This window comes from Misgurnus anguillicaudatus, chromosome 3 (genome assembly GCF_027580225.2).
Source record: "Misgurnus anguillicaudatus chromosome 3, ASM2758022v2, whole genome shotgun sequence".
Taxonomy (NCBI): domain Eukaryota; kingdom Metazoa; phylum Chordata; class Actinopteri; order Cypriniformes; family Cobitidae; genus Misgurnus; species Misgurnus anguillicaudatus.
Genome location: NC_073339.2, coordinates 39261150 through 39274709, shown reverse-complemented (window position 1 = coordinate 39274709; position 13560 = coordinate 39261150). Strand labels below are relative to the sequence as shown.

The 13560-nt window shown below is 38.4% G+C and overlaps 1 protein-coding gene across 2 annotated transcripts in view; it reads right to left on the bottom strand.

Annotated features, from left to right (window-relative positions):
* ttyh3b (tweety family member 3b) overlaps positions 1-13560 on the bottom strand; it is a 51217-nt gene that overhangs the window by 19969 nt on the left and 17688 nt on the right. For both annotated transcript variants that reach the window (XM_055205876.2, XM_055205877.2), the window contains exons 4-8: positions 7043-7154; positions 5814-6034; positions 5624-5719; positions 2893-2965; positions 2588-2663 (exon numbers count right to left, since the gene is read on the bottom strand). In XM_055205876.2, coding sequence (XP_055061851.2) covers positions 2588-2663; positions 2893-2965; positions 5624-5719; positions 5814-6034; positions 7043-7154 — 578 coding nt within the window. The remainder of the gene's footprint in view (positions 1-2587; positions 2664-2892; positions 2966-5623; positions 5720-5813; positions 6035-7042; positions 7155-13560) is intronic.

The following is a 13560-nucleotide window of genomic DNA, read 5'->3' as shown; positions in this document are numbered from 1 at the left end:
TTTAACATTATCATTAAGGCAGTGGTCACCAATCCTGGTCCTGGGGGGCCCGCGTCTCTGCGGGGTTTGGCTCCAGCCCTAGTGAAACACACCTGAAGCCCCTTAATTAGCTGCGTCGGGTGTGTTTTGTTGGGGTTGGAGCTGGGCTCTGCGGGGGCGCCGGCCCTCCAGGACCGGGATTGGTGACCACCGCATTAAGGAGTGTAGGTATAAATGATGAAATGTAGAGCATTAAACACTTAACTACATTCAAGTATTTGAGGCTTTAATTTATTCAGTTTACTGGACAAGGGGAAATAAAAAAAACACGTCATTAAAGTGCATTTATATACTGTATAAATTGATTGTCAGTGTGTTGTGTAGCACTGCAATGGCTATGAATCGTATTCCCTGTGGGAACTAATTAGCAATGATGCTCATGTCTGTCCTAAAAAGCCGAAGTCTCAGAGCAGGACACAAAACCGTCTTTGTACACAAACACCCTTCAAAGAAAACCCCTTCTGCATAGCAATGCTCCAGAACAGTTTAAAGGACAAGTTCGGTATTTTACACTAAAAAGCCCTGTTTTCAGATTGTTTAAGATGAAATAGAATGGTTTTGACTGAAATTTGGACATATGATGCTGGCCCGAGAATTTTTGGGTGTTTCTTGTATCACCTCCCACCTCTATAATGGCTGTATGGTGCACTGGAACAATCCTTCCTAAAATGCATTAAACTTTCGTTTACAAAGACGTGAAACTCACCGAGTGGTCAGGGGTGTTCACTGATATGCTCACACAAAAATCGCTGCAAAAGATGCTTTCCAACAGGTTTTATCGTAGTTTTTGCCAACTCCATTGACTTGTGATGTACGGTATTACTCTGTGCCGGGAACTTTGTTTGTATTCTTGCAATTGGCAAAGGCGGATTATCGCCACCAACTGGGCTGGAGTGTCTATTATTCTCAGCGGAAGAATGTACAGGTGTGAGGCGTTTGGAAAAATAGGTCCACAAGTTTACAGCGAATGCTAAAACACCTGTTGGAAAGCATCTTTTGCAGCGATTTTTGTTTAAGCATATCAGTGAACACCCCTGACCGCTCGGTGAGTTTCACGTCTTTGTAAACGAAAGTTTAATGCATTTTAGAAAGGATTGTACCAGTGCACCTATAAACCCATTGTAGAGGTGGGAGGTGAAACAAAAGACACCCGAAAATTCTCGGGGCAGCCGCATATGTCAAATTTCAGTCAAAAATTTCATCATAAACAATCTGAAAACATGGCTTTAAGTGTAAAATACCGAACTTGTCCTTTAAGGGAATGAATTAGTGTGTATGTTTGTGTACCTACTTAACCTCATTTTGGGGACAAATTTATACCCAAAAGTGAACAAAAACTCATTTTGGGGACATGCACATGGTATTTATTCATAACTAGCTAGGTATAAAAACAATTGCGGTCAAACTGTGCGTTCACACCGCCACCAGTGAGAGTGTCAAAGTCCCCGAAAGTTATTCATTTTCAATGAGAGCCGGCGGTAAGCTCCGGCGCGGCGAGTCTTTGACGGTTTGAGCGTTGATGACAGTTGAAATCAGCTCAACTTCGCGGTTCGGCAGCAACCAATCGGAAGGCGGAAATGTTTACCCGTAACCAATCGGAAGGCGAAAAGGATTCCAGAGGATGCATTTGAACGCCAGAGCGTCCACTACTCTTTTTCTATAGCGTTGTTGGAAGGGCAGCCAAAACGTTTTTGACGCTCTCGCCGGTGGCGGTGTGAACGCACAGTTAGGCATGTCTCTGTTTAGAAAACTAAATAAACGTGTGTTTGTGTATTTTTAAGCCCTAATTTAGTATTTTTGGACGCTACTGTAAGGACTTGATATTAAGGGAAGAGGGTTAACAGTATGTCATGCATTCTGACTTATTAACACTGTTTAAGAGTTGCATAAGCAGTGCTACAAGTACAGTGGAAGTCCTTATATGGGCACTTCATCGGGGAAAACGCACGCACACACCAACCAAGAGCCGACAAGAAATCAATGTCACCAAAGAAGTGTGTTTTTGTTTGTGAGGTAAATTTAAGCTTGTTCAGCTTCCCAATAAACCCAGCATTATGGGAACAATGAATGTATTTTGTTTATCCGGGGTAAAAGCGGAGTTGTACGTGTGTGTTTGTTTAACGCTGGATTTTGTTGAAATGGGACAGTCCTAACCAGGTTATAAGTCGCAGACGGAAAGTAAAACTGCATGAAATGCCTGTGTTTTGTTGGCAGTGTAAGTGTAAACGACACAAACATGTAGTGAATCATAAGTTATCCAGAGATAGTGGGATCATGTTTTGTGTGTGTTGCTTGTTCGTGACTCGCTCCACCCACGATACGCCTCCAGGAGCTCAACTTTTTCCGGAAAGTAGATGTACAGCTGAACTGACTTTATAATTCAAATAAAACTAAAGATTATTTGGAAATATGAAGGATGTAATACTACTCTATAGGTACTCATGATTAACATGAGATGTGACCTTTAATATTGAATCATTACATTTATAATCTAAAATGCAAAAAATAAAACAACAGATTTAAGTCTGATGTGTTTGTGTGATTATACCTTGGTTCATAACTGCTTTCTCATGCGCCACTTTGGTGATGTAAGAGTCAGGGGCAACACAAAAATCACTGGCAGTCTGAGGAAGAGAAAAATACATTAGGCAGAGTTATATGCAACCTTCGAGAACTGAATTGGGCTGTCAAAGATAGTGACAGACTGCTGACAGATGAGCTTTATTTGAGCCTGGCTTTAATTATGTGCCTGAAGTGCCTTTAGATTTATTTTAGGATTAAACCACTGAACCTTTAGTGTCCAAAAGAAATACAGGCTTAGAGAATTAAAAGCATTTCTGGGCATTTACTCACCACAGCAACAGAGAACTCCAACCCAAGAGAAGCCCAGCTGATCACCAGTGTCAAAACACCCAGCAAACAAACACTACAGAAAAGAGAAACAGAGTAAAGAATGTTTAGCTGAACATCTGATTATATTGAATACATATATTTACCTTTATGCATTTGACAGACACTTTTATGCAAAGTCTGTTGAAGTTTTAAATACTTTTATGCTGCGTTCACACCAGCCGCGGTAGAGGCGTCAAGCGCAAGTGATTTCAATGTTAAGTCAATGTAAAGACGCGTTGGCGCGCATCTGGAGGTCTCACGGCACGAATGAGGCGTTTAGCACGCCGCGGTAGACTCAATTCCGCCTCATTTGCGCGAGTTAAAAAATGTGAACTTTGGCGCAAAAGGCACTGCATTAACCAATCAGGAGCTTGCTCTAGTAGTGACGTGATTACAGGTAGCGAGCAGAAGCCCCTCCCATGACGCGAATTTCCGCGTGAATGTCTCGATGACTAGAAATTCACGCGTGGCTTTTACGCACGAATGAAGCGAGTACACTTACAATGTTAAATGCCTAAAATTGAGATTTATTGAAGACCCAATGAGATGCTTCTGATTGAAATTTTTTGGACGGCTTGTTTAGATCTAAGCTTACGGTGAGTAACCATTTAGTAAACATCTCTGGAGTTACAAACAACCTCCCACTGAACAAATGTGCTTCTACATACACATGCACACGCAAGTACCCAAAAACGCTAATATAAACACAAACAAAACCAGAAGGGGTGTCTGATTTCAGCGGGAGGAGTGAGAATGTGAGTCAGGCCGAAGCAAAGGGAGAACTTCACCATTCCTTGAAGACTAAATAGATTTTATTTAGCCCCAATCTATTTCCACTTCTCTGCCATCTCCTCTCTTTGATTCGTGCTCTCTCTCTCTGCATTTCTAAAGCATACAGAATGGATTTCAATTTTGCATAGTTACAGGCTAAAAATAGAGGGTATGGTTCACGAAATGGGTTTTTAACAGAAATTTCCGAACTGGAATTTCAATCTCTGGACTGGCTAGTGTTACTTTTTAGAGTCTAAAGCTTGCTCTCTACCAAAACCTATTTGTCTAAATTTGAACTTGATATCAATAGGATTTATTGTTTGCACGGTGCTATGCTGACGATATTGCACTGTAAGTAACAAAAATACAGCCATTATTGTTATTATTTTGAATCCATTTTATTGCTGGGAATTCTGAATAATGCATGGCCTGGTAATGTTGTTTGTTACAGAAAAGGTCTTTTACTCTTTCCCCGCTATTGACAAGTTATCTCGTCAATTAAGAGAAAACATTTGCATAACAAAAGTGTTCCTGATGAAATTTTATGTTAATCTGCAATACCACAATTATCCACTAGATGCTAGATCCACTTACACAATTTATGAAAAACTGAAGCCAAAATGTTATTTACTAATTTTAAACTCTGTGTATGTTTTGATAATCGTTCTAAATCTGATCTCTAACAAAATTCCTTCACAAAAATGCTATTATTTCAACTTTTTGGTAAAAAATTTATTTTTAAAGAAAAATACCCATATTTAAAGGTGCAGTGTGTAAATTTAAGCGGCTTCTAGTGGTGAGGTTGCAAATTGCAACCAATGGCTTAGTTCACTGCTCACCCCTCGCTTTTGAAACACATAGAGAAGCTATGGTAGCTGCCACCGGACAAACATGTCACTGTCGGAGACAACTTAGTAAAAAAAATGTCCTTTAAGGGCTCCTGTAGAAAAATTGCAACACAAAATGGCGACTTCCATTTAAGGGTACCCTCGGTATAGGTAGATAAAAAGGTCTCAATCTAAGGTAATAAACACATAACGGTTCATTATGTAAGGTCTTTATACACCCCTGATAATATAGTTTTGTATATTATTTTGCATTTCTGTCAAAAGAAGGGTTTAAGGGTTTATAAGCAGAGAAAAAATATAGATAGGATGAAACATTTTTTTCCTGTTTTGTTTGTTTGTATATTGTTTGTTTGAAAGCAGAGGTTCTGTTCTTTCATTTGATATTTGTGTATGTTTATACATTTTTAGAAGAAGATTTTTCTAAAAGGCATTTTGTGAAACTAATGAAAATCACAAAAAAATGCTCGCGGGCAACTTTTCAAAAAATGGTTGGCGGGGAATGAGTTAAAAATCCACAGAAGTGCCTTGAAATGCGCAACTTTATTTCATGCGAAGAAATAATTTCGACTGAAACAGGAAATTAGGGTGGGACCATAGAGTGTAAAAAATATGGACGTTGTGTCCGTGACATCACCCATTGGTTTGTGAAGATCGTTTTTGAAGCTTAAAGTAGGCGTTGCCTGCCGTCACCATCTTGACCGCGCATCACTGTGAATCACTCGCGGAAAACCAAAAATGGGTAAAGAGGCGGGACATAGGTGAAGCTGAGGTGGCTGGTTGCTGAAACCACGCCCGCCTTCCTCGACTTTAGTGACAGCAGTGGCAGTTCACCTGTCACTCAAGTAGCCACGCTCTTAATTATGCAGAAGTTTAAAGCTTAATATAATTTAAACGGATGAGTTACAAAAAAATTCACCCCCTCACAGTTTTCATGATTAGCTATACAGGCCAAAAACGCTTTTTGAACCAGTCTGTAAACAAATTATTTTCTACTGTAAAGTTGGGCATTTTTAACATGGTGGTCTATGGGAATTGACTCCCTTTTGGAGATTTATGTTAAAGATGATACTCACCCAATTAAGATGCTTCTCGAGTTGCGTATGAGACCAACCAAAACGAGCAGACAGATTAGCACATCAAACAGTAGCAAGCCAAGATAACCCAGCCACCTAGAATACACACAACATACAATACACACAATCAATTTTTCAAATCTCATCTTCTTCATGAATCTCTAAGATAAAATCCAAGGTGCATGATTACCTGTACCAGTCGTACTGTTCGGTGACAGACGCCAGGCGATCCAGTGAGAGATCTGTATTGTTCCAGAAAGGCACCTCCACAATCAGCTTGATCAGCTCGTCCAGCTGGCCCTTCAGTTTGTGGACGATGGACAGGTAGTCCGTCTGTTTGGAGTACGCAGTCTCCAGCTGAACCAGGCCCTCCTGTAGGGTTTCATTTAGGCTACTGGTGCTCTCTGATACCTAAGGCAAAACAAGCTCACTCATTAGGGAAATATTTTGGGTCACATTCAATTAAATTTCATTTCTGCCCCTCGACTCAAATAGGTCTGAGCAACCAGTGAATTCCACTCTGTTCTCAAATTTAGTGTCACATTTAACCATTAGATGTTATAAGTTATAGATCAAAATATGCATAAGACAGGCTGATATTTGCATCTGAACTGTAGGTCGTGGTTTTGAAAACGTTTGCACACTACAGCATGGACAAATTCATATTAGGAATGACACAATATACCATACTATATGTTGGTGTCCCATAGTATGTATGTGAAGTTCTAGTTCATAATATTATATAGATAATTTATTATAACATGTTGAAATTGCACTTTGTAGGTGTGAGCAAAAATTTGCCTTTTTTGGGTGTGTACCTTTAAATGCAAATGAGCTGATCTCTGCACTAAATGGCAGTGCCGTGGTTGGATAGTGCAGATTAAGGGGGGGAATTATCCCCTTCTGACATCACAGGGGGAGCCACACATTTTTTTCACATGCTTGCAGAGAATGGTTTACCAAAACGAAGTTACTGGGTTAATCTTTTTTTCACATTTTCTAGGTTGATAGAAGCACTGGGGACCCAATTATAGCACTTAAACATGGAAAAAGTCAGATTTTCATGATATGTCCCCTTTAATAGTCCATACTTTATTCTAATGTAGGTTTTGTTGACCTCTCAGGCTCTAAAAGTCTATAAAACACATAATTACTCCTACAAGATTTCCAGGCCAAACAATTAAACCCTGCCTTTATAAATTTATTACAATCTAACCCCCATGCAAGCTGGAGTGTGTAAGTAAGCCAAGGAAGTCAAGCAGGATACAACCAGGAAGTGTTTAGTGAGGGTCCATTAACTGGTAACAGTAGTGTTGAGATGCTTTGATAGAGGGCTAGACCAGAATGCATTTTATAAGTATTTTAAGCATTTGAAGAAATCAAGATGTCCCCAGCTCAGCGCAAACAGAAATGACTCACCAGTTTATCAACGCCCGCCACTGTTTGGTTAGCATGGCGCAGGGAATATGTCAGTCGTGTCACTCCGTCGCACGTTTCGCCGTTTCCATAGAAACCAACGGCAATGCCAGCACTGCGGGAATGTGATCAAAATGGAAATGAATTCTTGTGAATGTGACACATTGTTTTCAAAAGGCTATAATGACATAATCTGAAAGAAAGAGAAAGAGTATGAATATGCCATATTAGAAATCTGATGCTATAGTGCATTTAATAACTGAAATTACAACCTGAAATTTTGATCATTCACAGCATATGATGTATTTGTTTATTATTTATGTGCAGAATCATAAAGATGTGAAGTGAACTCCCGAAAAGTCATACATTTATAGAATTATAAATACAAACTAACGTGGCATGAAATGGGGTCTTTAAATGGGCAATATGTCTTTTTTTGCAGGTAAAACTTCACCTACAGTTACTGATCCTAAAAAATCCCTGAAAAACAGTCCATGGCCATAAAAGGCTAACAGGAACCTGATGGTTTCCCGAACCTTGCTGACCTCTTTGCTTTAGCCTCAGGACAGGAGAAGACATACGACTCAATTTCTCTCCAGCTCTGGCAGGAATAATAAGGAGCTCTAAACCATCTACTAATCTTATCACTGTTACACACACACAACATCAGAAAGTTCAACTTACAGTCTTGGACCTACGCTGGTTCTTATCTTATAACAAATTAAGGGCTCTTAAAAGGCTAGTTCACGCAAAAATGAAATCATGTACCCTCCAAACCTGTAAATGTCTTTGTTCTGCTGAACATAAATAAAAATATTTATAATCAAGCAGGAGCATAATTTTCTTCCGTAGTAGGAAAGAAAAATACTATGGAAGTCAATGGTGCCCCAAAACTGTTTGGTTACAAACACCGCTCAAGATATCTTACTTTGTGTTCAGCAGAACAAAGAAATTTATACAGGATTGGAGGTTAAGTAAATGATGACAGTATTTTCATTTTTGGGTGAACTATCCCTTAGAGCAGTGGTTCTCAAACTTTTTCAGCGTGCGGCCCCTTTGTGTACGGTGCATTCTTTCGCGGCCCCCCCAAAGAAAATTTATGACAAAAAACAGTTCTAAAACTTCACATTTTAATTAAACAAAACATTAAATTATACAAAGTAGTGCTGCCTTATTTTTTTAGGTTTTATTTCACAGAATTCATGATAAATATGTATTTTATAAAAATGTCATAAAACTGGGGCCCCCCGGCACCATCTCGCGGACCCCAGTTTGAGAGCCACTGCCTTAGAGCAATCATATAGCAACGTCCACCAACCCTAGCATCATGGCTTTGACTTCACACATTCAAGTATTACTTATATTGTCTATGAAAAATATAAAAATTAATCTGTCTGCCTTTTTGGTATTTAAAAATGTGTTTATCTGTCCCTAAAAGTGTTTAACTCATTCCCCGCCAGGCATTTTTTTAAAAGTTGCCCCCCAGCATTTTTTGTGTTTTCACAAGTTTCACAAAATGCCTTCCAGGAAAATTTTCTTCTAAAAATATATAAACATACAAATATATCAAATGAAAGAACATACCCTCTGCTTTCGAACAAACAATAAACAAAGAAACCAGAAACAAAAAACTTTTCATCATATCTATATATTTTTCTCTTCTTATAAACTCTTAAATATGGGTATTTTTCTTTAAAAATTCAATTTTTTTGCAAAAAGCTGAAATAATTGCCTTTTCCTAAAGAAATTTTGTTAGAGATCAGATTCAGAAAGACTATCAAAACATACACAGAGTTTAAAACAACCCATTCTCACCAAAAGCATACAAATGACAGTGTGATTATCGTGCAATAGATACGCCAAATTCCACTTATGCGTGCATATGATATGCCAGTCCTTCCCATTCACTTATATGGCGAATCGTTTCGTGTCGTTTTATTTATTGGTTTCTCATTTGTTTTCAGTTTTTTTCCATTGTCGCTTGGGTTTAGGGTTAGAACAACTTTTTGTTATATAAAAATGACATCCTAACCTAAACCCCATCTCTAACTCCAACTCCAAGCGACCATGGTTTAAATATAGACAAAAACATAGAAAAACCTGTATATTAAATAACCTGCTTAAACAAATCTAACCCTAAACCCAAGTGAAAATGGTTTAAAAAACAGAAAACAAATGAGAAACCAATAAATAAAATGACACGAAACGATTCGCCATATAAGTGAATGGGATGGACTGGTGTATCATAGGCACGCAAAAGCGGAATTTGGCATATCTATTGCACGATCATCACACTGCGTGTCATTTGTATGCATCTTGGTGAGAATTGGTAGGTTTAAAATTAGTAAATAACGTGTAGGTTTCAGTGTTTTCATAAATTGGGTAAGTGAACCTTCTAGTGGATAATCGCGGTATTGGAGATTAACATAAAATTTCATCAGGAACACACTTTTTTTAATGCAAATGTCTTTTCTTAATCGACAAGATAACTCGTCAATGGCAGGGAAAGAGTTAAAGTGGGTCCAATTGTGTTTATGCATGTTTTATCTTGTACCGACATCTACATTGTCATGCATGTTTCTCTTTGTCTCTGTCAATCAAATACATGAGGATTTTAGTCTGGAAACCTCTTATAAGCTTAAGAGTGTGTAAGTGTGAGAGAGAGAGAGAGAGAGAGAGAGAGAGAGAGAGAGAGAGAGAGAGAGAGAGAGAGAGAGAGAGAGAGAGAGAGAGAGAGAGAGAGAGGTCAAGCTGTCTCTTTTTGTTAAGGTCAAGAGTCACGTGGGCTCACAGACGTTTTTTCAGAATCCTCCACTCCGAACGCATCGACCACAATTTGTGTTAATCTGATGTATTGCCTGAGTAGACATATAATTAGTTCAAAGATAAAAAAGTTTTTAATACACATGTATTTTAGCTATGAATTATTAATAAGGGTAATTTGCATAACATTAAAATCCTGCTGGAAAAGTACATGCCATATATGCCTTTAAAGAGCTACAGTCATACATATTAAGATATTTTTGGCTGTTGAATCATGTCTGTGTCCACGCCACAACTGTTGCATTTTTAACATACCATGTCGAGCTAAAAATAGTTAAACTTTTAGTTTTAAATCACATGCATTCTTCTTTATTTTACACCATTTTGTCTAGCTGGATTATTACAAAAATAAGATTTTCTACAGCACCCCAAAATTTGTCCAAAATTTATGGTGGTACCATAGCACATACTTTAAAATGTATCATAGCACTACATCTGTATTTAAAATACATGGCATTCCAAGACTATATCATGTAACGCATTAAAAACAGTATACCATAGTATTGTCAGTACAAACATTTCAAACATAAAAGGCTTCTCTAAGTTGATGTTTCATACTGCACTGAGGTTTTCACCTTTTAGAAATGCGACTGGCCCAGACCGATGACATATATGGGTCACTTACAACCGCAAATGTGAGTATTCAAAGCAAACTGCATCAGACATTCAACCCTAACAAGATCAAATCAAGTAAACAGTATTGTTATGGAAAACAAGCCATTACTTTTGCTAAAAAAATCGATTCTGGCTTGATGGGTCAACTGCTTAGCAATAGCTAAAAATGACTCGCTCAAAGGTTGCAGGATTTAGCAATAAGTAAACAGTAGCACAGGTACACAAAGAGAGACATCTTTGTGATGATTTGGCCACTGTTAGATAAGAGAGAGATTTAATGACGACTGTGTATGCGGTGAAAGCACACACATGCATAGAACCCACACACACTGGCAGAGAGCTGCAGTGCATTATTCATCTCAAAGCGTGGATGCTCAAAAATCTGATTCTGTTGCCATGGCAACATCGCCAAGGCACCATGGGGGCAGCACCAGTGAGAGAGGGAAAAAAGAAGATGCAATACATAGAGGAAGAAAATGTTTTTATTGAAACAAGAGGGCAAAACACAGACATATGCTGCAAAAAAACTTTGTTTTGGTTTGCTGTAAAAAGCAAGTTTGTACATGTTTAAATTATTCACGTTTTGGGCTGGTTTGTAGTTATTGCTCCATATTCTAAGTCTTACACAAAACTGATGGTTAACTTTTAGGTAAAAGAGAAAAACAAGTATGGCAGCGGTTCAGGTTTGATGTCATGTTGTGTCAGGCTTGGTGATAGATATGTATACATAGAGACATTATTTGACTATTCCACGTAATAGACGTGTCTGCCATTTTAAAACGCTCCAGTTGCAGACATCACTCACAGTTTTCCAGAATACCATGACATTGTGCAGCCTCTGGTTCGTAAACTTTGTAGAGATTTATATATGTGTTAACTTAATATTCCAGGTTTTTAAACTATAGCAACATTTAATGTTGTGTTAACACTTTTGTTGTGGTTAGTCATGTTAGTTTAACAATTATAATGTTCAGGTCTACAACATTTGATCAAATATGGCTATAACTATGGTTGCAGACACACAGTCAGCTTGGGTTCAAGTGTTCACGGACCGTCGCGGCAAGGTTGCCAGATTTGTGAAACAAAACCAACCAAATGGCCAATTAAATCTAGACCAATGACCCTAGCCCAAATACCAACACTTAATTTTCATAAATAAAATAATATTACCTAAGTACTGATAGCCGATAAACAAAACACTGGCTTCAACATTCAACCCACAAGCAAAGCAATCCGCGTCACCAGTTTTAAAGTGATCACCACAGATTTGGCAACACTGGTTAACGTACTGTACAATAAACCGGTCTAATATGACGAACGACTTGCGTATAGCGTCCCATAAAATAAGCTGCTCATGACGTATCTATCTATATCTATATGACTTTATCTATATATATAATTTATTTTGGATCAACTAGCCATTATATTGAGGATTTAATTTTGGATTTAACCTTTAAAGGTTTATTGTGTAAAAAAAACTATATTATTAGTGGTGCATAAAGACCTTACATGATGAACTGTATTGTTTTTATTACTTTAGAATAAGCCGTTTTTATCTCCATACACCGCAGTTCTCCTTACATGGAAGTCGTCGTCATGATTCTACAGTAGCCCTAAACGGACAAACTGCTCTACAGAGTATGTTTCGTCCCTACGTTGTCTCAGGCGACAACATGTTTGTCCTGTGGCGGCTACCGTATGTGTTTTAAAATTGAGGGGTGAGCTGTTGGTTGCAATTTGCAATCTCACCACGAGATGGCGCTAAAATGTACACACGTCACTTTTAATAGCACAAGCTCTATTAAAATCATTTTCAATCTAGTTCCTTCCTAACCCTAGTAATATATCTCGGCTGATACACATAACTACTGAAGCTCAAAGACCAGAAACCGGGGTCAAGTGGCAGTACGGTATTTTAGGAGGTTATCCCATGACTGTATGCATGTGTGCACAATGTGATGCGTTTAATGATGCATGAGGCACCACACATGTGAATAAATAGATGTCAAGATTGTCCCATTGCTGTGCGAACGCACAGTCGCACACATAACAGTATATCCATCGCAATGGAGGATCTGCGGTTTATCCTCAGCTTCCCTAAATTTGTGAATGTCCTTTAAATATACTTTTAAAGCTGTGCGGAGGTGTGCACACGCAAGGCGGACGCTGAAAGAAATACAGTATACTGTACCTACTTTGTGTGCCAGGTTCCGGGCTTTGACAAAACCTGTTTGCGCGTCCAACATTACACAAAAGGAAAATGTTTCGCGCATTTGGATTCCATAATTCTGACCACGTTATCCGCATTATGGAAATCATAGGGCCCTAAATTAATAACTTGCCTCATCTTACTCCACTCCGAGTCTAACTGACACTGTGATTGTAAATGAAGACCGCGTGCGGCATCCGGAAGTGCTTGCGCAGCGTTACGCACAGCGCGTAAACATTATCGATCAGTTATCGAAATGTCATTATAATTTTTTAGTGGAATTTTATATTGACAAAATTATTGTTATTGAATTATCGCCCAGCACTAGCTTTCCGCTAACTTAAAGGTATAATGTGTTTTAGCGGCATCTAGTGGTAAAATTGTTAATTGCAACCAACCTCAATTTCGAAACGCAATGAGAAGCTAAAGGACAACTCGGAGGTATTGTAAACCAGAAGTGCACATTCAATAGCGCGAGCTTCGTCAGATAGCGTCTACTTCAAAATACAAAATATACATTAGCAGCCAATGTTAATCGTTAATGATTTGGGACAAATACCGTAAAACTTCAAATAATAGCCCGGGCTTTTATTTTCCCAAACCTATCATCACACCAGGCGTCTAAAAGAGACAGGCGTCTATAAGAGACAGGCTTTTAATTTAATTGTTCCAGCATGACAGCAGGAGGTTACCACATATTACGTTTTATTTTTAATTTGAATGTGTTTAAGAAATTAGTTCGTGTAATAACAACAGTCTTAAATTATTGGCAGTATAAATAAAGCAAACAAGGATATGTTTTTTTATTGGTTGTTGCGTGAAATCTTACCCAGATACAACAGTGCTATTTTCTGATTGGCTATTGTGTAGCCTC